Raw genomic sequence first — 27,255 nt, 5'->3', positions numbered from 1 at the left:
GAATCACTTGCCTCCTCCATTGGTCCCCCTTGATCTACAAAGATTTCGGGCCGCTTCATAGTCTCCACTTTGAAATCAGTGATCCCTTCTCCAGTAAAAGAAGTTACCCTTAATTTTCCTGTTCTTCGTTTCCGTTTTCCCCAAGGCTCCTCCGCCATAAAGTTATCGAGAATTTCATATTTGCTGGCCTTGCGGCGTTTACTTTGTGCGGGGGGATTTGTAAAAAAAATTCCTTTGCTCGACAGAAGACATGGGGTTTGATTGCCCTCAAAAATCTACCGCACGGCAAATGTAAATTATAATCCAGAATCGTGTTTTTCACGATTCCGAACCACCTTTCCACGCTTGCGTTACTATATCGTGGTCCAAATGAAGATAATTCATCTCTGCCCTTCAAAATGTTCGACCAAAGAGGTACAAACGGTAAGAAATGCTTACAAAAAGTAGATAAATATTTAGATCTGAAAAGGGGATTTGGATCCCCACAGCACTCAACGTTTGCATTTTCCGCAATGACAGTGAAAAGGAGATAAAAAGGACTACTCTTATAAAGGCTGCTTTTACGGATCCGAGGAATGGAAAAATCTTTCCTGATAACGGTTGAAGGAGTCACTGATCTCGGCGTAACCATCTCTTGGATTTCACACACAGCTGCATCCACCGCCTCGCCACGCCTCTCGCATTTCAATATACTGGAGACATTTTTAAAAATATTTTCTAAGACGCTCATGGAATTTAACGTTACCATCAAGCCAATCACAGCTGCCAAGAATTTCCTGACTTTTTTGGGATAAGCCTTAGCAAGTTGTCGCGCCACCAAATGCATAAAATGAGCGCAGCAGATGAATACGGGAACTTCAATTTTGGCATCCGTCTTACCAATCAACATATCATAACAATCATACAAATACTGGGAGAGGGTGCAACGTGACCAAACCAAAATTACAGCATTAATAATGGCAAAACTGAAATCACACACGATGTCATTAAATATAGGTGAATTTACTTTTGTGACGGAGCTAGCGAAATGACGGAACTGAAATAGAAATTTGGCTATGGCATTGACATTATGCCTATCGCTAATTAGCTCCAAAATGGGAACAATTACTTTTCCTATATTAACAACTCCTGCGTAATAAAGAACGCGTTTTTGAAAACCGGGAAGGCGTTTCACGACAGACCCCGTTGCATCTAGGTGGAGATATGGTCGGCTTTCTTTCGACAAGGAAGCCACAAGACGAACTTGCTTCGTTGAAAAACAGTAAACTGTTAAAGGGAGTCTAAAGAATTGGATGTATCTCTCCTCATCCTTTTTTTCTGCCATAAATATTTGAATTGGATCATATACTGGATTATTGCTGAAATCTTTTTCGGCTTTGCTCTCCATCCGCGCGCGTTGTAGAACATTAAGAGAATACAAGCCTTGCAAATTCCCACTTTCCAAAGAACCCTCTTCTGAAGATAAAATCGCTCTACTTCGGAAAACAGATGGCTTTTCTTTCTTTAGAATTACTTTTGCAGCCTCTCTATCTGATCCACGAAGAGGACGACAAAATTTTTCGGTGCCATGTTTTTCTTGGCCCTTGCTGAAAACTCTTAGGAACACCTCACCACTATCACTTATACTTGGATCGTCTACCATTATATTAAAGACCTTGCACTCATTATTCTTACAAAACGCCCTAATCACAATACTACCACTGCCTCCTCGGACGCGATAGTCTCGGACAAGAAGAACACAGCGCGAATTAATCGCAAAGAACTTTCTACTTAGCATATTAGTCCATTTCCCTTTGACAAATTTTCCTTGAACAAATATTTCCTTCCACTCGTGACGGGAGAAATGAAACTGCCCTTTACATACACCTCCCGGATCCAATTTCTCCCTATTCTCATGCTTTTCTGGGCTGTAAGTGAGCTTTCGTCTTCCATTTGCATGCGTGAATCTTGGGGAATTGCAAGAACTTCCTTATTATTATCCATAGTGGAACCTCAATTGATAAACTTTCCCATATCCCACCCACTTCTAAAGACAAGCCCTTTCATTCTTTAAATCGCTTGATTTTCTGTCTACGGCAAACTACTTGAGAGTATGGACGTCGTACTATCTGGCTACTGCGCAATGGACACCCTTGTTTGAATAAAGTCCTCACTTGTTTATTCCTTCGCCAAAAGTAGTACACCGTACGCCTTCTCGTCTTGTCGTTCCCCCAAGGAATTCGGAGGCGGCATTCCCAAAAATTGTACTTTCCATGAAACCAGCAGTCTCCAAAGTAATGAAATCCAACCCCCGCGAAAGAAAAAAATCACTCACAGCTCTTGGACTAAGGGTACACCTCTTCGGAGACGTCATTTCCATCATGAAAAGTGAACTTACAAGGAGCAAGTGCCAAGATTAATACGAAAAAACGTGCACAGGAAAGGGAAAAGAAAAAATTGGCAAGAAAAAGTGATTATGAGGATTACAATCGGTGACTGCTGATGCATATAAACAGAACTATTCGATTTCGCAAATAATCAATTTCTCTAAGAAACACAAATGAAGGGATAGAATCAACTTATCAACGAGATAAGATAACATCAACCGCAGATGATGGCGCACTCTCTCTGTTAGACGAAGCAGCAGTTGGTAGAAACAGCGACATTCCTCGTTCGTATGCGAAAGAGCAATGAAGCATGTCCGCACAGGGCCATGTGATTCGAGTCACCCTGAAAAATCTGTGAATCCCGTTTTCCAGGAATATCCATACCACCTACTTCCAGAAGCAATTTGTTTTACTCCTCTAAGGCCCGTTATTCTGCGGCTAACTCTTCCCTCGACCCTTTTCTCTCCAGCACGGGTGAAAGCGATGCATTTTCTCAAGCATAGTTAACGCTCAGCAAAAGCTTTTGCAGTATATTCGAATCGATTTCTCAAGACGTTAGCAAGGGTGCCAGAGTTCCAAAACGAACGCAACATATTAAGTGAAGTTCCGTTCATAACATATGTTCATTCTTAGTTTTCTGTACCAATGTATTTCCACGTAATGGGGATAACATGCTTTTCCAATACCACCGTTAGTGGAGACAAATAAAAATAAGTAACCTGAGGATAGGTATTTTCCATTGCAAGTTACTACTGATTTCATGTTAACGCGCTACAGGTTATTGTCATGACATTCAGTAGCTCTATTTCCCAATATTCATGACAGAGTTTTCGTTATGCTTATCAAATTTTGCAGGCTCTTCTCTCAGGGATTTCCTCATAATCCTTTCTTGCTTAAGTTTGATATGTCTTTGTCATTTTCCAGGGTTTTTGTGCTAGCGCATAGTTGTTTACCTTTTGAGGATAAAGCCACCGCTTAATAGGGTAACAATTCCTTTCGGAAACTCGTGGCAAAGTGAGATGTATTGTCATTTTAGAAAGAAGAGCAGAGGTTGGCAAATCTAATTGGGTCTTTTGATTGACAATGCTATTACTCATTTATAATAATGATAGGTTACATTATACCCTGCAAGGCACCGCTAGGGTGTGGGACAGAAGGTGACTACTCACGTTATTCTGATCGTTTATCGTCCGTGAGAAAAATGACATTAAAAAATACGAAATTATTATAACCATGTAATGGTTATTTCTTACCTTTTACAGTGTCCTATCCTTCCCTTCACCGTTGTTTCTCTTATTTTTCTTTTTCCTCTTAATCTCCATGCGAACACCCTTCCTATTTATTTTTTCACCCTTCTCATGATGAACGACTTTCATCACTCATCATCTTGGTTACGCCAGATTAAGAAATTTTCTCTCAAGCTCGCCCAATAAACTTCCATTCTGAATTTCTTGCAGCATGCATTGCATTGGGTATCATTCCCAATGGTTTATGCATTAATATATCTGTATCAGGTCTACCTTCCGTCCTACATCCCAGTCTACATGCACTCAAGTTTCATCAGTCCTTTTTTTTGCATGTTCGTCCGGGATCAATACAATAGCCTCATTCACAAATATAACAATTCCAAACATTCCATCATCAACATTATTTCTCTCAGGTCTCCACATCTCCTCCCTAATGTAAACCGAATCCTGAAATCGACTCTCCGCTCCCTTGAGTTCGGACACAGAAAAGCATTTAATAAATTGTCCAATCTGTGCACATCTTACTTCCGCCAAGGTCTTGTCTTACCTCTCCCAACTTGTTTAACCTAGCCCTCCTCCCCCAGCCCTTTATCTACACAAACTGGATTTAGTGACTAGTTTCCACCTTCCCCACCTACAAACCGGAATTCCACCTAGCCGTTTCCACCAACCAAACCCTTCTCAATCCACCCCTTCCCTGCCCGTTGACCAAACAATAGATACTGCCAATTACATGCTGAACCTCTCTAGCACCACCCTGAGCGAGCACCAAACCTCACTTCTGGGAAAAGGCCTCTCATTCTCCCCCAGCCGCAAGGTTAATCGCGTTACCAACCTCATATGTATCATAAATTTTGCCAGAAATCTTAGATGGCGACATTTCTGGGCTATGCAACCCGGCGCTCTTCAATCCCTCGCACACATACACAGCGCCCTTACTTCCGGCCATCTTCACTCCTTGAACCTCAAGCCCTCCCTCCAAATCACCCAGTTGAAATCTTTATCAATCTTCTCCTGTCCAAATCATCTAGTCCTTCTTTCCTTAAATATCTAAACCGGAAGCCTAATCTCTCCCCGGCCAAAATAGCTAAGTTTAAAAACCTCATATGCAACCCCGACCTATTCATCACTTTTGCTGACAAAGGTTCGACCGTGGTAGTCCTTAACACTGCAGACACTATCTGCCAAATGCTGCTGTAGTCAAGGATGTCTCCATGGTAAACAATTTTTGATTGTTTATCGCAATTGGTCAATTACTTTTATAAATATTTTTCTCATTGCGCAAGTGAAGAAAACAATTGTCATGATTTTCCCCAAATATGTTGACAACATGGCACCAGAAATACGGTATGCTCACGACTTTTCCACTTTTTTAATAATATATTTTACACACATTTATTATACTAAGTGTTCTCCTACTTTCTATCTTCTAAAAATGGCAATATTCTTACCATCATCTGTTCCAAATTGGCTGCCACGTAAATTGTTCATAAGTCATCACTTATGAACTTTTCTTAATACAATTTGCTGAAGGAAGGTTAACCTTCTTCTTCAAGGTCAGTTATCTCTTCTCTCTGGTATGTGTCATATATTAACTTATATAAGACATTACGTGGGTTATATTTTTATAGTAATTCATCTATAGCTATGATCCACGTGTTAATTTTTCCACAAGTCAGGTCAATCTCAAATTCAACCATGAGCATTGTCTCTCATAACCACGATGGCATCATCTCGATTGTATTTTTGTATGAATTGATCGTAGGTACAAATGCTCCCTTTCCCTCCACTTTTATCATGTCTACTTTTTATTGAACTTCAATGAGAATTCCATTTTTGGTATCCTAAATGGCATTCACCTTTGCTCAGCAACCATGGAAGTGCTTTTGTAGTTTCTTAAACTCTGTGTGACTATGGGGAGAGAAGGGAAAGGGATATTTGAGTCGTTAAATTCAGGAAAATATATAAATATAGATAAAAAACATCGAAAGCAATATAATTCAATACAGAAATCATGTGTTTTTTGTACATTAAGGTATCAAAAATATACGTTCATTAATTCTTAAGAGTTATCAATATGGAACATAAGGCTTTTTCTTTTATTGAACAATTTTCTAACTCAGCAACACTTTAAACAAGCTCCTTGGGACCAACCCTAAGTGGTCAGTGCTTATGCATTGTAACATTCATTAGATGTAAAAAAAATAAACCTCTTTAGTCTATCTATCACTTTTCTTTTTAATTTAAAGCTAACACTCACCTTATGTTAAACTTGCCCTTTTAGCTCTTCTATGAGTGTTATTTGATTACAGAGATTTCAGGCTGTGTGGATAATAACTTCATCATATCTAAAGTCTGTTCTTTAAACTTGTTGGATTCCCAACTTGCCTTCAGTCAGTTTCTCTTTAATGAAGTAATTTTGGATTTCAATAAGCTTCATTTTACAATGAAACTCTGGAATTTTGTTGATCTCACTAACACTAAATCATCCCCTTGAAGAACAGGAACATGCCTCAAAAAATGATTTTTTTGGAAAACCTTCTGGGCCAAATGTCTTACTTGGCCACTTAATTTGCTGCTATGACCTCCACTTTGACTTTAGAGGTAGCTCCCATCTTTTTATCTTAAAATACCAGAGAACTCAAAAAGTCATTCTGTATTCAAACTATGCTAATAAACTCATCCCTATGTTATTCCATCGTGATTGCAAATAACATATCCATTACAGAGCTTAAGCGTGGGGTGAATTAAAATTAGTCTTTATCTAAATTTAAATAAACCACTAGCCATGTATTTCTCCTGATCACATAAAAGCCTAAATGACTTGGTACTCTATGACAAGGCATTTAGCGCATGTACATGATAATGGGAAAGAAAAATTGGTATGTTAAACTAGATTAAAAATGAGACATACTTTAAAAGATAACTACCACTATTTTCTAGTAAAACAATTAAAATTAGGCATCACAACATTAAGTTAAACATTTACAAACCTAGAATTTTTTAATCTTTGGTGGACCTGATATAACCATTGAAAAATTGATTTTGTAGATCATCTAGAAACTAATCCTTCTTAATTGAAAGGCCAAACTCACATTTTGGCGGTATTCATAATCAGAGCCTGAGACAAAGTATATTTCAGTAAATTTATGGCATCTTCTTCTAAGCTCCAGCTTAAAAAATTGATCAGAATACATAAATTTGAAATCAATAATAAATAAAACTTTATTCAAATAAATTAAAAACTTAACATAAAGGAGGACAACCAGTATTCAGGCCTGAATTTTGTAACAATGCTGTGATAAAGGCTTGATAAGCATACCTATGATCAAATCTGACATCATACCAGAAATTAACAGCAATACATTGGTGAGATTGCTTCACATGGTGAAACCAATGCGCTGGCAAGAATAGTACATCTCCTTCATGAACACGGACTTTGACTTGGGTTGCATTACTGTACAAAGGATATGCCATTAAATCTGGCTTCTCCGGATCAATGCATATCCAGGGCACGTGAGAGCTCCCGACTTGATCAAATGATTCACAATTCCCACCTTCCACGGAATGCTCCTCATCCATTCTAAGGTTATTTAGTCTACCCATGTTATCCTCAACTGACAATTCATTCAAGCCACTACCATTACATGGTTTACCATAGTTTTTCTCTTGGTCTTCTAATTGTTCTTTCACCACTGTAGTCTTACTTTCACACCCAGATGTCAAAGGCACTATTTCAAATTTGGAAGACGAAGAGTTTTTCTTTACAATTTGATATCTTGCTGCAGGCAATGTGGCATATGGAAGCCAGGGTAAATCTGTTGGTGGATGAAGAATGAAGTCCTTATGCCCCCTTATCACACAATATATATTTTCAAAAGGGTCTCGGTGCACTGAAAAAAACCCAAAGACTTATTGAACAAATTTATTTCCCAATATATTCCATCCTCTTTCTGATAATTGAAATTCTTTTTCCCCATTTTGGATAGTTTAACATGAAATGTTTTGCCAATGTCCATTTTGTGATTTACTGCCTAAATGGCTTGAAGTTCAGGGGGCATTGGGGAATATTTCATTTCAGACAGAGAGAAATTTCTAATAATGAAATTTTTATCATAATGCAAATAACATTCTAAATCTGTATCCCCAGAGCAAAACACAAATAAATATAGTAGACAGTATTATAATAGTAAGTAACAATAAGAATGGTAAGTAATGAAAATAACACTAAAATAATAGGATAGTTTTAAAGCATTAGTAACCATCAATTATAATCTATTAATGAAGTCTATTACTTAGAAACACCTTCATTATTCAATGATATTTATGCCCACCATCAGAGTAATAATTATTAAACATTGTGCTCAACACTTGGAAAGATACATCTACAAAATAGGGCATTCACCACTGCTGATAACAGTAGACACACTGGTTTAAATTTACCTTGGCATACTGGGGAAAATATAAAGAGACACTCAGTCTTTTTTGTTTGGCCTAATCAAAAGAAAGTTGAAAAAACAGGGAAAAATTTTTTTTAAGAATAACAAAAAGAGCTGTTAAGGGCAGCAACTTGGCTGATGGGTCCTGGTTCCAATCGTTTTTCCAGTGTTTTTTAGGCATTACCAACCATTAGAATTTATTTCATGTCCTGTCCTATTTTGTCATTTTATACATGTGAGTAAATTGTATCAGCATCCATGTAGACTTATGCATTGTTCTTTTGGGAAAAAGGACAATTTCCTGTTAGTAAAATTATTATATCAAAACCTTTTCTACTCAAGTTAAAACATGACAATTTAATGATATCTTCAAGATAATACATGAGAGCAATCTCCGCTACAATAAAAACCCCCACTGGTGTGCGTATTTTTGCGTTTATCTAGTTAAGAAGTTTCTTTTTAGTTTTGATGCTAAAAAAATTCACACAGCAAATGACCAATACAATGTTAATGATAAAATCATCCCTGGCATGAAGGAATTGATTCACATTCATCACTGGAAACCTTTACTTTGCATGTGGTACGATTCGGTACTCATTTTTCTGAGGCACTTAAAAATCCCCTTTCTTCACTGACTAAGAAACAGACCACACACTCATTATGAAATAACTACATCAACACAATTGATGAACAATAAGTACCCGAGCTTTGCATGCGGTAAAAGAGTAATAAAATAAGTTATATAGTGTATAATAAGTTATAAAGTGAATATCCTCCCTATCTGTTATTTTGTAAAAATCGATCATAAAGAAAGTCCAATGATGACAAAATTGGACCACGAGCAGGCTTATTGCTTTGCTTCTGCAGATGCAGTGACTAATTTTATAAAAAAAATGAAATTTAGCTCACTGGAGGTCACAGCTCGCTCATCCCCCATCCAGAAGTTGCCAGCACTGGGAAGCTCACCAAATGCTTCAGTTGCCCAAGGGAGGTCGGACTCAATGTCTTTCACCAGATCAACCCAATCTTCACTTAAGTTTCCATTTTGTGATTGGACATACTGGAATAACATTTAATATGATAAAATGTACATGAACATCATAAGTTTCATTAATACCCTAAAATAAGTCTAATACCATCACAGAACAAGACTATGAAACATTGGATGGAAGGGAGTCGGGGCTATAAACAAAAGATTGCAATCTGTTAGGGGATCTTACACGGACCCAATTCGTTTTGGGGTCTATGGTGTCTTTTGGATGACAATGAAGAATTTTCAGCTTGAGGTTGCCAACGTGCAAGGTCCGTCCCATAAGTGTTTTGGCTTTATTTTCCCCGGATAGATAAACAGGAGTTTCTCTGGCTGGGTTCGAGGGAAGGGAGTCTCAAAAAGGCCTCCCAGCCATTGCGGGGTGCGGATTATTCTTTCATGAAACCTCTTTAATGTGACCTCAATCCACTCCACCATGAACCAGTAATTGGGACACAGCTACGCCAGCAAATTTTACTTGAAACTGGGTCAAACCAGGAAAGAAACTCCTGACATGCTCAAAGCAGCTTATGGTGATAACCCATGGGTAGATCAGAGGTTTTTTAGAGGCAAAATTTGTTTTGGGAGGGTAGAGAAGATACTAAAGACGCTGAAGGTTCAGGATGCCCTTCAACCTCAAAAGCGAAGAAAGTCTTGCAAGGGTGAAAGCTTTGTTGAACAGGGATCGCAGATTAAGTATTTGCATGAGTTCTGATGAACTTGGCATCCCTAATAGTGATACGCATAGAATTGTGACTGAAAACATGATGAGAATGGTGGTGCACAATTGGTGCCATGAGTGCTCTCAGATGAAAAACAGGAAACTCCCTCACAGAACTGCCAAGAGCTTCTTGACCATGTGAGTGAGGATCCAAATTTTTTATACAATGCCCCATCAGACTTTTTCCTCTCCCCCACTTCAAATCCACGCTGAAAGGACGTCACTATGGCTCAGTGCATTAAAACCGGCCGTGATGAGGGATCTTAGCAGCATTCTGAGCACTGCCTTCCAAGTGTAGGAGGCATGGAAAACCCACAGGCAGTGGTGTATGAATGCTCAAGAATGCTGCTTTGAAGACTTTAGAGTGAATGCATCACTCCTTGCAATAATGTTTTTTTGATAGACTCAGTCCCACTACTTTTGGGACAGGCCTGGTATGTTGGTTTAATATTGTTTTTTTTCTTAAATTGATTGAAGCCCTCTAGTGCTTTTAGGGCAGAAAGGGAACAATTGTATTTTTTTAAGAAGATTTCTCTTTTGTTGATTCTTGATGATACTGTGGATTACTTGTTCTCAGTATAGCCTCTAGAAATAAAAATTTATTTCGCATAGTCTAATTGGCATTGATATTCCATGTGGGACATTGATTAGTCCATGAATAAGAAAATGAAAAGTGGTATTTCCATGTGTTCAGTGGTCAAAGGGGAAGAGTAATGAAAGATTTATATCGGCATTGGTAGATTTTCTGTAAATATTAGAGGATAAGGATTGTAGTGGTTAACTCTTAGATTAAGAAATGGGAGCAAGCCGTCCTTATCAATGCTGTAGATGGCATTTCACCAATAAGATCAAAGCATTTATATCATGAATTAAGTACGACTTAGTTCTATTGAACTTTGTTTTTTTAACCAGAGTAGATGGATTTTCAAATCCCTGGGTTCATGTGTGTGTCTTGAATCCTGGGATTTAACCACTCAAGAATTTTTTCAATGTAGCTATAGTCCACAAATCTCATTCATGCTATTGAAATGTATTCACAAATATCATCTAACTTGAAGCCTAAGTAAATTTTTGAATATGAGTCAAAATACACCACATGCCTTTAGAAGATTTTTCAAGTCTCACTGAGAAAGGCAGAACACAAAATTCATAAAATACAAATTAATTGACCCCTTTTGAGAATATAAAAAAATTATAAGACCACAAAAATTAGGGAGTTAACATCTAAGCTAAGAGAGTTATCCAAAAATAGAAGAAAACGACTAATGGAAGGGAAGTTACTAAACATGGTACTCTTCCATAGAATCAGATTCAATGAATCCTCACCATAAGGAAAAGAGTGACTGGAACATTATTTACATCAATCCACAGAGAAATGTAAAATTTAATTACAGAAAGAAGTCTCATATCATTAACATCCTTTTAATCAAGCATTTTTCAGAATAAAATTATAAAATTGCGTTCTTCATTAGAACTGGGGATTTTTCCAAAAATATAATTTCCCAAAATGGTCTTGGAAAATAGCAGTGCATGGTCATGTGATGAAGTTTCAATCATCTCCTCAGAAGGGATATAATCAACTCTAATACACCTTCAAGGAATGCCAACAGTTTTACTTGGTTTTGAGAGTTTCTTTGTATTGAACACTGTACATGTCTGCTATGCCTGTAAGGCACCCTTAAACTCCTCGACAGGAATGTCTCTCAGTTGTAACATGCTTTTGGATGTTTTCCACGGTCTCCCAATACTTTCCTTTCAACTCTCTCTTCAGTTGGGGAAACAAAAAAAAGTTGCATGGAGCCAAGTTGGGACAAAAAAGGGGCAGGGGGACTACAGGGGTGGTGCTCCAGGCCAGGAGATTAGTAACAATGAAGGATGTGTGGCAACACTTTCGACAGAAGCTTCGTACAGTCTTTGCAAATTTTCCAGACCCTCGATCACTATCCCATGTACCGCAAATGTGAACATGTGTAGGGTGTCAGCAATTTGCTGGATGCTCAATCAGTGGTTGAAATGCAAAACTTTATGCACACGATTTACTTTTTCCTCGGTTCTGGCCTTTGTTGGGCGTCCAGAACAGGGTCCATGGTCTACCTCCTCCCGGCTCTCCTTGTACTTCTTGCGCCACCTTCCGGATTATGACCTTGAAATGCAGTTGTCTCTGAAGGCCTCTTGAAGCATCTGGAATGTTTCATTTGCATTCTTTCCAAGCTGCACACAAAACTTGAAGGCATATCGCTGTTCAAGTGAACACTCTACCACACTGTGTTACAAAGTCGAAAAACACACTTCCTACGGAAGCACATCTTTCTGCTCAAGATTGCTCAGAGCAATTTGGTGACCAGCTGTGTTGGAAGGGCAGACTGCCCACCACATTTCCCGACTGGTTTAACCATACTACCAAAGATAGTAGCGGCACAATAAAATCATGCGCATTACTTTTACAATGGACCATGTAGTCAAATCTCTTCCCTTACATGATGTCAATTGAAATTACGATACAAATTGAGATATTGTTCTTCTTGAGGATTCAGCATTACTCTTATTATAACTTCACATTTCATGGCCAAGATTCATAATGCTCTGAAGTAAGTTCTTTCAAGATAAAGGCTGCATGATTTCTGTCTTTCCACTGGGTAGGTTGTTCTCTCTAGGCCACAGTTTCTCTTGAATTCTGGTGGGCATCTTCACGTCAGAGTGAGTGGTCAAGCCATGCAGCCTTTATCATCCATGTGCCACAAGAGCCTTTGCACTAAGTACTTTAAAATTGGCCAATCTAGTGAAATCTAATAGTTTGAAAAACAAACTAAATGGTAAAGGAACCAGAGTTCCCTTAAACTCCTAACGGCACATGTTCAATATCATCCTATTTGCTGTTGATCAATCTTGGAAAACTTCATAATATGCAAGGTTTCATTATGTGCCCTAGGCCTAGGCGTAATTTCTCTGTCCAGTCCAATTATTTGCCAATTAATTAATGTCTTAAAAAGTTCATTTTATAAGACACGGTCTTGGGTATTACTAGTGAAAATCTTTCATTCTAGACATACAGGAGGGAGGACTTTTGCAGATTTCACTAAAATTTTTATTTTGCAATACCATGGTTTTGTTGCACTGAACATCATCAGGTCACCTAATGATGTTGTCTTGCAACTAAACCATGTTCTTGCAAAATAAAAATCCTAGGGAAATCTACAAACTTACATGCAAGTCTCCTCTCATTTATGCCTGAATTTCATTCCATTCTCACATCTTTGATATTACAAGTATGAGATACATATCAAAATAATTTGGTTTTCATACTAGTTGAAATTATAAAGAATAATTTTTGGTCAACAAATAAAATTTGTCTACTCAAAATGACAATTATGCCAAGCATTTACATATGGTGAGAATAATTTTATAAGATATAATACAATGTATCTACAAATTGAGTAGCTTCAGGCGTGATGTGGTTGGAAGTCAAACATAATAAATAACTGATCGCAGCACTTTTCCACTTGATAAAATGTTTTTATTTCACGACCGGGTTTCGATGTATTACATCATCACCTGATGATGATGTAATACATTGAAACCCAGTCGTAAAATAAAAAAATTTACCAAGTGGAAAAGAGCTTCGATCAGTTATTCACAATGTATCTAGTTCAAGTGATGGTAAATGGACAACTGATATTGGTTATAACATGAGGATAACTGGAAATCTGAATAAGGGAAGACATACTGAAATTCAACATTTTAACATCACAAAAAACACTCAATAATGGTATGGCAGCACCGATTTCTCAAAGTGACATCACAGGTCTATAGAAAAGTTTGATATATTCAATGTTCTAGCTTAATACAATTCTGTTTCCTTAAGTTTTATTATTCCATGTGTAAATACCATGGAGGTATCCAAAGGCAACAGGAAAAGTGGATGCAGAACATTTTGATAGGTGATGGAATGTTAAAGTGTGATTGAGGGGAGAATGTTAGGCAAATGAGGAAGTTGCAGGAATTGGATAGGGATGTTGGACCGAAGGAAGGAAGAATGCTGAATTGAAAAAGAGTTCAATGTAGTGTGGTGTATCAGATTATGTCTTGTTAGGTAAGCTTTGACATGTTGCAATGTTAAGTCAGAGTCCATCCAAGTAAACTACTATAAATGACGAATGCCATGGCCTTGAAAAATGTACATGTGTTTATTATGACAGCATGAAAATTGAAAGTTTGTTTTGATAATGGCACTTAAATCTTCTTCAAACACATACATACAAGAACCACCGTACTTTGAGCAAGAGGGATAAACATAAATCTCAATAGTAAAGAATTAAATAAATTATATCATCGTTTAAATGAATATACTTTGTAACTTCCACACAATTTTTATTCGTACCTAGTACGTACGTACTAGTACGAATAAAAATTGTGTGGAAGTTACAAAGTATATTCATTTAAACGAACATGAACCTCCACAAAGTTGAGCCCGAGACCATAGAATTCAAATTATATCATCTTCAACAGACTTTAGCAACTTCAAATAATAAAATACTCCATAGACAACTCAACGAGCCTGACTTCTCAATGCCTTCCCTTAAAAGGCAAAGATTTTCACATGCTGGGAATATTTATTACTATGTATGTATTATTGAAAAGAATAAAAAGTAACAAAAAGCAAACATCAGGATTTGTCAAAGCCATTAACATAAATTGAATCAAACCAAGAGAAAGTCCAAATTGATTGCTAACGTCAAATAAGTATATGCATTGTTTTTCAAACGGAAGGATATTCAAAATGAATACCGAGTCAAGTTTGTAAAAACCATTGAATCTAAGAGAACAGAAATTGTGAGCAGTTATCAGAAGTAGGCAACAATGCAAGGATAACCAAAGTTAGAGAGACATTTTGCTTTTAGGGGAGATAATAAATAAATATTTTTCTTGATTAGAAGTTGTACAGGAGGATAAATATAAGTATGTACACATTTCAATCAAGTATGTATCCATACCAAAATAGTCCCAGGTAATGATTCAGGTTCCTCTAACACTGACAAGAAGTCTTTCACCGCCATTTTCCTCTCTTCAGGCATTACAAAATATCCATCCGCAATTGCGTCAGCATATCCATTTGGAGTGGCTGCAACTTGAACAACCTTATCCCCTATTGCACTCCTGGAAAGATAAAAATTCAGAGTAAGGTTGATTGTAAACATATTTTTGAGAAGCTATACTATGCATTGCACTAGTTTTCTTATAGAAATATTCATTATCGCCGGAGAGTTTACCACAAATTGTCCAGGATGTATGAAGTTCAGAGACTGTTTTAATCTTTCCTGTCTCCTTTGGATTTCTCACAAAAAATCCTCTCTACTCCCTCACCACACCTAGCAATTCTGCATTTGTTTTCCTTTCCGTCCATTTCACCTTTTCCAATCCCTCCACACACACATAAAAGCCTCCAATCAATGCCTATCACCTCGCTTCAATGACCATGCTTCTTGTCATACAAATCCACACTTCAAATGGAAGTTATTGAAAAATGAGCTAGTTCTAAACAATCTCACAAAACATCCCTCTTAGCTATTCCCTCCTCTTTGTGAAAGCTTCTTTGCCCAACACTATGCTTCCTCTTATGTACCTACTACTTTGACCATTTTGGTCCAAAAATTTCCTATATAGGTAAACTGTTCCACCTGATCTAGTTAATGAACTCCTTTAATATTTAACTTAGCCTTCCTCTTCTAGCAAACCTCATACTTACAACTGTTATACATTTATCTTTGTTTTGTTTACCATCCCATTGTAATCATTTGCCCTGCTCTCCATCCTCTTGTTGATGATCCTGAGAGCCACTTTGGCTCCATGCAAAATCAAACTTATTGCTCTCTAGTCCTCACACATGGCATAATCATCCTTTTTTGGCACAGGACCTCACACCGGTCTAATGAAATTCTCTGCCAAATTCCTCCCTCATAAATTCTATAAGTTAGTTCATTAAAATACTTCTCATGTTCTCCTAAACCTAAAGTAATTCCACAGGAATGCTGATTCCCCCACCAACTAATTTAATTTCCATTCCCTTAATACCATTTCTTCCTTGTCATCAAGTATGCCTGGACCTAACTTATTCCCATCTACGTCATGTTCAATTTCAATGCCCAAGCTTGCTGGCCTAATTTACCATAAAATTCCTCTCCATATTCCTATATTCCATCTCTTTTGAATATTCCCTGATTCAAATATCATTTCTCCTTATATTACCTTTGATTGTCTGCAAAGATGTTCCCTTCTTGCTTCCTGAGTCTTTTCCCCTTCCTCTAATGCACACCAATTTCAAACATGATATGAGGGTATGAAGCACACTTCATGGGTGGGTAATTTGGAATATGAAGAATTTTCTGGGAATGGGGGAAGGATTGAGAGAAAGTGTCAGCATAAGACAACACCTAATGAAAGATGTCCATCTGGCACATATGACAGACAGTGTACTCCACTTAAAATGCACTTCACTTCCAAGTAGGAACTGGAATAACTCCAAAAAGTTCGTTTGCCTTCAGGATCCAAACCCAGGCCCCTCAAGTGGGAAGCCAGAATACTAGCCACCACATCAACCTGATGATGATAATAATGCTGCCACAACAACAGTCTTTAATTTGAAAGTATCCCTATTCCCTGAGTTAGGGAAAGTCCTCAACTAGAATTAATGATTAACTCATATGTGATACTTGGTTCAAGGATTAGGAGGAAGGGCAAACAGTTACTCTTGATGATCCACATAACACCACGAAGGCATTACACAAAGGAAACCATTTTGCTTATGCTAGGCGAGGGATGTCCTCTTAATTGATTCGCACTTGAACTTGAGATCCACTCGTCAGGAGAAAAATGCATTACCAACTGGTTTTCCCATTCAACCTCACAATGGATAATCTTTAAAGTTCTCTGGGGTTAAATGCTCACAAAAGTCAAATTTAAAGTTTTTATTGCATCATAGAATCAACAAAAGATAATCAATGAAATGTAAACACAACACTGACGACCCAATGTGGAATAAAAGGTAATTTTTGAGTTTCCAGTAATCTCATCGCCGACTAAGCATCATTCAGTATCAAGCCATTTAACAGTCGCTACATGACTATTTTGGAAAACTACTATTTCTTGTACATTGGTCTCTGCTGGTTTCTACAGGTCAAAGCATGATGCCTAAGAATTCGGTTGGAGTGAGGATACTTGACCTAGGACTTTCTCATGTGCATGTGCCACTGATGCCATCATATGCACTCCTTCCAAGCACACAAGCAAAAAAAAATATATATATATATATATATATATATATATATATATATATATATATATATATATATATATATATATATATATATATATATATATATACACACATTCAAACACGAAATCCCGCCAAACGGCGAATAAATACTCATATATACAGAAACATATATAAGGAAAAGGGATAGGAACACGTATAAAGGACGAACACAATAGAGGTGGGGAAGGCGGAATCGAACGGATCACAAGAGTAAAAATATCTCCTCAACCGGGACTCGAACACCGGATCTTTCCACTTGCCGGGCGGATGCTCTTAACCACTTGAGCTATCGAGGATATGTAATTTACCCTGAGATCCGTGGGTCTTATATGTCGCCAAGCGCCCCGATTCTTTAGCCAAGAGATGGCGTCAGGGGGCTGTTTCACCCACCAAAGGAGAAATAGACAATACACAAGAGGAAAGGACAGTGGTTAGAATTCATACAACATCATACAGCAAAAGAACAGTATATATATATATATATATATATATATATATATATATATAAAGTTGTATATTATATATATATATACATACATATATTTATATATATGTATGTATGTATCCCTCCCCCAACAACAAACTTGACGTGGTGGAAGGGCTTGTGCATTCTGATGACCCCTAGAGCTGTACTGGTGGGAGTAATAATAATTGCTCCTGGTAGGGTAACAGATGCCAGATAGGTTGAAGGTTAGGAGCCAGACGAAAGGTAGTCCACACAGCGTCTGTTCCTCAGTGAGGCGGCTGCAATGGCGTCTGACCCCAGTGGGGCGGCCAGTAAGTGATGATGTCACATTAAAAACCACATTGAGGAAGGCAACGGGAAACCACCTAGATTATCATTTCCAAAATTTAAATGATGGACAATACAGACATTTTGAGTCCTGGCAACAACGGGGCTCAGCCCAATCGGCCGTGTATCGTGCCCAGCAGCATAGGAGGCAAGGCTTCTGCGGTCATCATCCCTCGAAACACTTGCAAAGGAAAACCGGCTGCAGCAGGACAGAAGACGCAGGACAGAAGACGCAGGAGAAGAAGACCACATTAGTCAGAATAGGAACGTGGAATGTTAGGATAGTGATGAGAACAGGGAAACTGGAGAATATTAAGCGAGAGATAGAAAGGGGAAAAATAGATATTTTAAGTCTATGCGAGATGAGATGGAAGGATAGCGGGGATTACTGGAGTGATCAGTATAGAATAATATACAGCGGCAGGTAATGACATAGAGCAGGTAACATAGAGCAGGTAATGGATAAATTATTAGTAGTAGAGATAAAAGCAGAACCGACGAACTTTAGTGTCTTTTACGGCTTTCGATAACCCTTTCTTGATACTTTCCCGTTTTTCTTCGATAGTACTTAGTTCTTTACCATAGCCCATGATTTCCTCTACAGCCTGTTGGTAATCCTTCCTTTACAAACCATTTAATGCTCCTACATTCCATTTTCTAACCTGCCACCCCGGCCTTTTCATAACAACTAAGTTGTGGTCAGAGTCCGCATCCGCTCCCGGGAAGCTGTGCGAATTTATCACACTGTTCCTAAACCTGCATCAAACAGGATATAATCTAAGTGTTACCTTTCTGAGTCACCTGACATTTCCCATGTATACCTGCATCTTTTGTGGTGTCTAAACCAAGTGTTGGTGATGACTAGCCCCTGTCTCCTGCAGAACTAAACTGCTTTCTCCCCGCAGTCATTCCTCATGCCTAAACTGCAGTCCCCCACCTCATCACCATCTCTTCCTTTGCCTACCGTTGCATTGTCATCCGCCATCACTATCAAAAGTTTCCCTGTTATAACACCTGTAATTACGTCCTCTAACTGATCGTATATCCTATCGACCTCTTCCTTATGGTTGATCGTTGGCATGTATACCTGAATAATAACCAAGTTCGTTGGTTCTGCTTTTATCTCTACTGGTAATAATCTATCCGTTACCCTGCTCTATGGTGACTACGCTTCTTCCTACCTATTTATTAAAACTATGGCAACCCCTCATTGGCTCTTGTCCCCGCCGCTGTATATTATTCTATACTTATCACTCCAGTAATCTCTGCTATCCTTCCATCTCACCCCGCATAGACCTAAAATATCTATATTTCCCCTTTGCATTTCTCGCTTAATATTCTCCAATTTCCCTGTCCTTATCAATATCCTAACATTCCACCTTCCTACTCTAACTAATTTGGTGTTCTTCTCCTGCTTCTTCTGTCCTGATGCTGCTGGTTTTCCCTTGCAAGGGTTTTGTGGGATGACGACCGCGGAAGCCTTGCCTCCCCCGCTGCCGGGCACGACACACGGCCGATTGGGCCAAGCCCCATAGTTGCCAGGACTCAAAATGTCTGTGTTGTTCATCATTTAAATCTTGGGAATGATAATTAAGGTGGTTTCCCGTTGCCTTCCTCAATGTGGTTTTTAATTTGACACCATCACTTACTGGCCGCCCAACTGGGGTCAGACGCCATTGCAGCCGCCTCACTGAGGAACAGACGCTGCGTGGATTACCTTTCTTCTGGCTCCTAACCTTCAACCTATCTGTCATCGGTGACCATACCAGGAAAAATTATTATTACTCCCGCCAGTAGAGCTCTAGGGATCATCGGAACACACAAGCCCTTCCACCACGTCAAGATTGTAGTCCGGGGGGGATATATATATATCCATATACACACACACACACACACACACACACACACACACATATATATATATATATATATATATATATATATATATATATATATATATATATATACATATATATATATATATATATATATACATATATATATATATATATATATATATATATATATATATATATATATATATATGTGTGTGTGTGTGTAAAATATATTTTCACATTAAAAAAAATATTATATATATATATAAATATATATATATATATGCTCATTATTGCTCATAATGCTCATTACTTCTATATCTTCAGAGGAAGACGGATTGTTTCCGTCAAAATATCAAGAAAATACGTGTGAGTGTTCTTTTTTTTGTGTTTCTATATTGTATGTTACTGTGTATTATATATATATATATATATATATATATATATATATATATATATATATATATATATATACACACATATATACACACACTCATACATGGTTTGAAAAGGAAGGAGTACAAACAGGCGGTAGAGGAAATCATGGAAGATGGTAAAGAGATAGGTACTATCGAAGAAAAATGGAAAAGTATCAAGAAAAGGTTATCGAAAGCCACAAAAGACACTATTGTAACCGTTAACGCTAAAAGGATTAGAAAACCATAGATCACGGATGAGATGATTAGAAAGATGGATGAGCGGAGAAAATTGAAGTACGTAAATACCTGTACAGTGTTAGGCAAAATGAAGTACAAAGAATTAAACAATATATTGAGGCAGGCAACAAATAAAGCAAAAGAAGGATGGTGGAAGACCCAGTGTGAGGATATGGAAAGTTTGCAGAGGAAGGGTGAAATTGATGCGCTGTACCGGAAAGTTAAATCTTTATCGGGAAGTAAGAAAGGAAGGTTGATGATGGCAGTTGGAGATAAGGCAGGTAGGAAAATAGTCGACGCAGGAAAGATCCAAAAGAGATGGAAGGAATATATAGAAGAACTGTAGAGTAAAGAACTTAGACCAAATAAGTTAGACATAGAAAAGGAACAAGACGTAGAGGAAGATAGCTTAGGTCCAGGCATACTCGACGATGAGATAGGAAGGGCATTAAGGGAGATGAAACTAAATAAGGCTGCGGGGGTGGATAGCATTCCTGCTGAACTAATGACATGTTTAGGAAAATGTAAAAGGAAGAGGCTATATGGGCAGATTCATAGTATCAATGAGAAAGGAATCTGGCTGGAAGACTTTGTGAGATCAGTTTTAGTTCCTATTCCGAAAAAGGTAAAGGCTACATCATGTGAGGACTACAGGACAATTTAGTTTGATATCCCACGCAGCTCAAGTGGTTCTCAGGATCATAAACAAAAGTATAGAGAATGGGGTAAATGATTACTTAGGGGATGATCAGTTTGGGTTTCGGAAGGGTAGAGGTACGCATGATGCCATTGCAGTAATTAGATTATTAATCGAGAGGAATATAGAATACAACCAGGAGGTATTTGCCTGTTTTGAAGATTTCGAAAAAGCCTTTGATAGAGAGAATTGGAAAAACTAATGAGCATTCTGCATTAAAATAGGAATAGATTGGAGTGAAAGGAGGCTAATCCGCAACCTGTACATGTCTCAGACTGCTCAGGTGCGAGTGGGGAATGGGGAGTCCGGATGGGCAGTGTTAGGAAGAGGTGTAAGGCAGGGTTGCCCATTATCACCGTTGCTGTTCAACCTGTATGCAGAGGAAATGATTAAAGAGTCATGGGAAGAACTGGAGGTAGGAATGAAAGTGGGTAGGGAATTCGTAAAATCAGTTAGGTTTGCTGATGACCAAGTTTTAGTGTGTCAGTCAGCAAAGGGGTTGCAAGCATTGCTGAGTGAATTGGAAATTCAGTGCAACAGGTATGGGATGAGAATCAATATTAATAAAACAAAGGTTATGCGATTTTCTAGAAAGAAAAAGGTTAAGCTTAACATTAAAATAGGAGGGCAAAAACTAGAGCAGGTAGAACAGTTTACGTATCTCGGAAGTGTTTTGGACCTACACGGTCAAAGTAATAAGGACGTAAGGAGAAGAATTGCGCTAGGCAAAGAGGCTTTCACAAGGAGGAGGGAGTTGATGACGGGGACGTAAGTAAGTAAGGATGTTAAGAAAAGATTCGGAAAAACTTTGGTATGGAGTGTAGCTATGTACGGCGCGGAAACGTGGTCATTGAAACAGGAGGATAGACGTAGACTGGAGGCTTTTGGAATGTGGGTGTGGAGAAGAATGGAGAAGGTAAAATGGACAGAGAAGAAAACAAACGAGGAAGTACTTGGTATGGTGGGCGAAAGAGGGGTTTGCTGGGAGCAATCCTATGGAGGCAGGAAAAGTGGCTGAAGGGGGTATTGACCGGCAGCGGGATGTTGAAGACTGTAATTGAGGGGAGAATGTTAGGCAAACGAGGAAAGGGAAGGAACAGGATAGGAATGTCGGACGGGATGAAGGGAGGAAGAAAGTACTCAGAGCTGAAGAGGGACCTCATGTAGAGTAGGATGTTTTGTTTTGCTAGGGGCCACAAATTATTTAATTAGTAATTACGTCCATCCAAAAACCTACCTTAACCGGTAGATTACCTTATAATAATAATATATATATATATATATATATATATATATATATATATATATATATATATATATATATATATATATATATATATTTATAAATATGTATACACATATCTATATTTTGATATATGTACTCAGACATACATATAATCTGACGTTTTTAAAAGAAATAGAAGGGTACCAAGTTATGGTCGCTGAAATTCATAAGTTTGTACTATCAATCTCTTCACCAATCATTTAGAAACATAGTATGACATTAGATGTATATTAATTCTTATAATTGAGCGACATGAACACGCCCTGCACTGTGATCGAAGCATACCAATCTTAACGTCGTTTACACTTTTTGTTCAACACTAAAACTGTCATACCTTGGTCAAAAGAATTAATAATATCATACGTTTAGTAATGATTTATATTTTTTCACTACAATGATTAATAATTTCAGCACAAACCTTAAATAATCATTCGTCCATTTCTTTATTGCTGGCCAGTGATTTACGGCCCCTTTCAGCACGACTGGAAGATTGGGGCTCACCCATTTACGATGGAACTCCAGAGGAGATATGGGATGCTCGATAACCGGTACATCTTTTCTTATATACAAGTCTTAAAATTTGAACAAGAAAGAAAATTATTTCATTAAAAATCATGACTTTGACTAGCACAGAAGAAACAATGTATCTCAACCATTCGTGCTTTAACCTTTAGCTTCGTTGGCCAATACCTCGAAGCAATTTAATAATTTAATGTCATCCATTGCGAAGAAATCTTTACTTCATCTCTACGACGGGGATTTCTATTATCATTGATTTAGTCAGAGGACTTGGATTTGACACGGATACCCATGTGTTCTCCGAACATCTTCAATAACCTTAATTTTGTTTCTCACTTGTTATTTTTGTCTTGCGAAAACGAGGGATTTGAAATGCCATTAATACCCATCAGTTAATAGTTTATATTGATTAATTAACCAGAATAAGATTTTAAGAAACGCAACTAGAACTGCTATATTTCGGTCTTTGTTTGGTGAATTCACAGGGATAGTATCTTCGTACTTGAGTAATTCAATGAGGTTGCCATAGATCAATTTCAAAGATTATAGGTATCACCTTTTTCGTTCTTCGGACCTCATAGGTGATCCGTGCAATCATTGGGTTCCCTTTAAGCTAATGGCTAGGGCCAAACCACCAGTATTTACATAACACTCAAGCCAGAGTCTGGACTCCAACCCATGCAATAGCTTACCAAATTCTGCCGGTTAACCGATGCCCAAAACTGAAATCTCATATGATGGAATAGAACGTTTGCTGAAAAATATTCAGCCTATATATAAATCCTTCGGGCTCGACGAAATACCCGTTCGTACATTTAAGGATCCAGCTTCGGAAATAGCGCCGTATCTAGAAATAATATACAAGAAGTCGCTAGTAAATCACAAGGTTCTCAGGGATTGGAAAACGGCTAACGCACCAATTTTTGAAACGGAGACAGGGAGAAATTGAGTAATTACAGACCTAATTCCCTCTCATTCATTTCGTGCAAGGTTATGGAACATATAGTTGCTAGTTACATCGTGAGACAACTCGATAATCAGAAGTTATTAATGAAAAAGTAGCACGGTTTCCGAAAAGGTTTATCCTGCGAGAGACAATTTGCGCTTTTTGTTCATGATATTTTTATTTCAGTAGAGAGCAATGTTCCAGTGGATGCGATTTTTCTAGATTCTAACAAAACCTTGAACTAAATACCTCACAGTAAACCCCTCGCAAAGCTAGAAGCATTTGGCATAGATAAAAATATCCGGGGTTGGATTAAGTTGGTCGGGTGCAGAGAGTAGTGATGATAGATGGAGTTGGCTCAAATGCATTAGAAGTTACTTCAGGTATTGTCCAGGGAAGTGTCATCGAGCCTTTTTTATTCCTACTTAACGTTAACGGAATTAACTCCGTATTCAATAGTCAGGTAAATTTATTTGCCTATAATGCGGTGGTTTATCGTGATATTCGTGATCCTAAGGACCCAGCATCTATGCTCACCACTCGCAGAGTTATCAAACGCAGAGAGGTATCAAACACAAAGAGTAGTGATAGATGGAGTGAAATCAAATGCAGTTGAAGTTACTTCAGGTATCCCCCAAGGAAGTTTCATCGGACCTCACTAGCAATATACGTTTATTTGCCGACGATGCAGTGGTTTACACTGATATCCGTGATCCTAAGGACACAGAATCTTTTTCAGATAACCTTAGCTCTATACAATTCTGATGCGAGACTTGGCAATTAGAATTAACCTAAAAAAAGTGCGTAGTCGTACATTTTTGGAAAAAGAGCAATTCCCATCTAAACGCCTACTGCATTAGGAACGCCGAAATGGAATGTGTAGACCCAATTAAATACCTAGGCGTTACCCTCACTCACGATCTCTCCTAGGTGAAACACAAACGGGGAATATGTTGACAAGCTAAGAAACAATTAGGATTTATTATACGAGTATTGGGTAAATGCGATGAAAAGATCAAAGAGAAATGTTATCTGTCGATGGTTGGGCCTCATTTATATTAGAATATGCTGCAAGTATATGGGATCCTCACGAAGTTGGATTGCTTGCCAAATCGCGTTCAGCGTAGAGGAGCTAGATTTGTAATACGCTGTTATGATGAACGTAGTAGCATATCCATAATTATTAGAGCAGTTAGGCTGGGAATCACTCAATAGAGAGGAGGTTAAATTACAGATTGAAGCTCTTGCATAAATTGGACGGGAATCTCTTTAGCAGTGATGTTGAAATTGTATTATTACCGCCATCGTACTACGGTAGGAGAGATCATGTTGATAATATTAGATAGATTAGGTGTAGCGCAGATAGATTTAAGATGTCATTTTTTCCACGAACGATAAGAGATCATGATAACATTGCCCGACCGCGGTATTGTCATGTTCGGGTAAAAATTAGTCTACATGTTTTCACCACCTGCCACACACCGTAGCGGTGGCTTGCAGGGTATATGAATAAATAAATGTGGAATAATTTCCCTGAATCTTTCTTACGTAAGACCTAAATGTTTTTTGATTCTTTCATATATTTTTGTTATTACTTGCTTATGAATTAACTTTTTATTTGCTTAACACTTTTCGAAAATCCTTCTTAGCATTCGCCCTAGATATCTTGTAATCATAGGTGATCTCAATCCTTTTGTCGCAAGAAGTATCATTTCTAATATATTTCATGTTGGCGTTGCGTAGATTTTTACGTCGTAATGATTTTCCCAACATCCGGGTTGTAGCATCTATGTTCGGCGTTATCTTTTATTAATTTTACTTGGAATGAACCTGTTGACTGCTGAGCATGTGATTTCAACGAAGTTATTCCACGTATCCTCAGTATTTTGGTGTTTAGTATATTCCTTAAAATTTACAAATTGACTCTGTAACACGAATTTTGAGCAATAATAGTCTATTTCTTTAAATAAGTAATTTATTTTTTTAGACCTCTTATTTATAACAATATTTATGGAAACTTAACATTTACTGCTCCTTGACCACCAATTCATTTAATGGTTTCCCTGGTTAAGACTTTTTCGGGTTACTGACAAACAATAGCATTGGGTTACCTGGAATAGCCTCATCCCGGCTGACGCAAGAATGTGACTGGATAAAAATAAAACTAAATAAACAAAAAATCTGAATTTTCAGTAAAGACAACGCAACCGATTCTATTTCCTTTGTCGTTTCTGCAAATGGAAAAGGATTATGGGAACATTTTAGCGATATTTGTAAACAACCAGTTGCTGTTCCAATTATCTATAATAATTATATCTGCTTTGAATAAGGTTATGATATTCCTCGAGTTGTTTTTTATACTTCGGCAATTAAAGTACTATTACAGGTAAAGTTTCCTTGACGATATAGTTACTTGAATATTTAACAGAGATTTTTTCCTCTTATTATCAAATCCCTTGTTAAATTTTACGTCCGATGCTACCTGATGGGTATTAAGTGAACCATTTTATGCATTTCGAGCACTGTGCCTCATTTCATTTAAAGCTAAATTATTAGGCAAAGAGGATACCAACTATTTGACCTACACTTTCACCTTAAAAAGCCCCGTAGTACTCAAATACCCTACTCTTTACACACCTGGCGGTCTCAAACTAGGGCTTCACAATAAATCCTCGTCCGGAAGTGCCGCTAAGTATCATTGACAGCCGCCTCTTGAAAAATGATTAGCAGACAGGAAGCTTTTGGGTTAACGGAAGGAGTGGAAGCCCGAAGGAGCCAAATCCGGTTAACAGGGTGGATTATCCAGCACTTTTTAAAGGCGTATACATGTTTCCCTACCGACGCAGAAAATCACTGTTGTCATGTTTTTCGTAAAGCGCAACAAGCACTCTTTGGAAAGTGTCGTCCGAAAACGTTTTCTTGCGTCCGAATTCACAGTGGGCACACGCGCGGCACCGATTTTACGCGAAACTTTGCCATGTGCGCGATTCCTCGTACAAAATGTTCTAAACACCGAACCGATGCGCTTTTTTCATATCACACACCCTAGCTGTGACTTGCACGGCAATAATAAAAAAATAAAAATCCTTAGACAGTTTGAAATTTCACGCTCCTTTGCACGCTGATCTTCCAAAATAATATCATGCACTTTCCCAGGATTTCCGGTGTGGTTGTACTTTTCGGAGGTCCTTCCCTTGAATTATTTAACGCATTAAATGTAAATGAAATATGACGTTTCAACCACAAACTTTTGGTATACTTCATAGCCCATAAATATATAACAGATCCAAGTGCGCTATTATGATTATTACCAATTACTGACCAAGGTAAAAGTCAGAACGTAAAAGGGAAAGAACTTCAAAATCGATGCCAAAATAAACGATCAAGTGATGGGTACGAATAATATTTTATT

General features: G+C 37.9%; 1 protein-coding gene across 1 annotated transcript; it reads right to left on the bottom strand.

Annotated features, from left to right (window-relative positions):
* Positions 1–6,813: 6,813 nt before the first annotated feature.
* JMJD7 (Jumonji domain containing 7) lies at positions 6,814–23,194 on the bottom strand. Its single transcript, XM_071593788.1, has 5 exons — positions 23,047–23,194; positions 22,797–22,950; positions 14,795–14,957; positions 8,962–9,112; positions 6,814–7,506 (listed from the first exon to the last, which is right to left on the bottom strand). The coding sequence occupies exons 1-5, from the start codon at positions 23,099–23,101 to the stop codon at positions 6,860–6,862; spliced, it is 1,170 nt and encodes a 389-aa protein (XP_071449889.1). The 5' UTR covers positions 23,102–23,194; the 3' UTR covers positions 6,814–6,859.
* Between the last annotated feature and the right edge of the window lie 4,061 nt (positions 23,195–27,255).

The sequence above is a fragment of the Hetaerina americana genome, unplaced genomic scaffold (assembly GCF_022747635.1).
Source record: "Hetaerina americana unplaced genomic scaffold, ioHetAmer1.1.p SCAF_6, whole genome shotgun sequence".
Lineage (NCBI taxonomy): Eukaryota > Metazoa > Arthropoda > Insecta > Odonata > Calopterygidae > Hetaerina > Hetaerina americana.
This window is presented reverse-complemented; position numbering and strand designations above follow the sequence as displayed.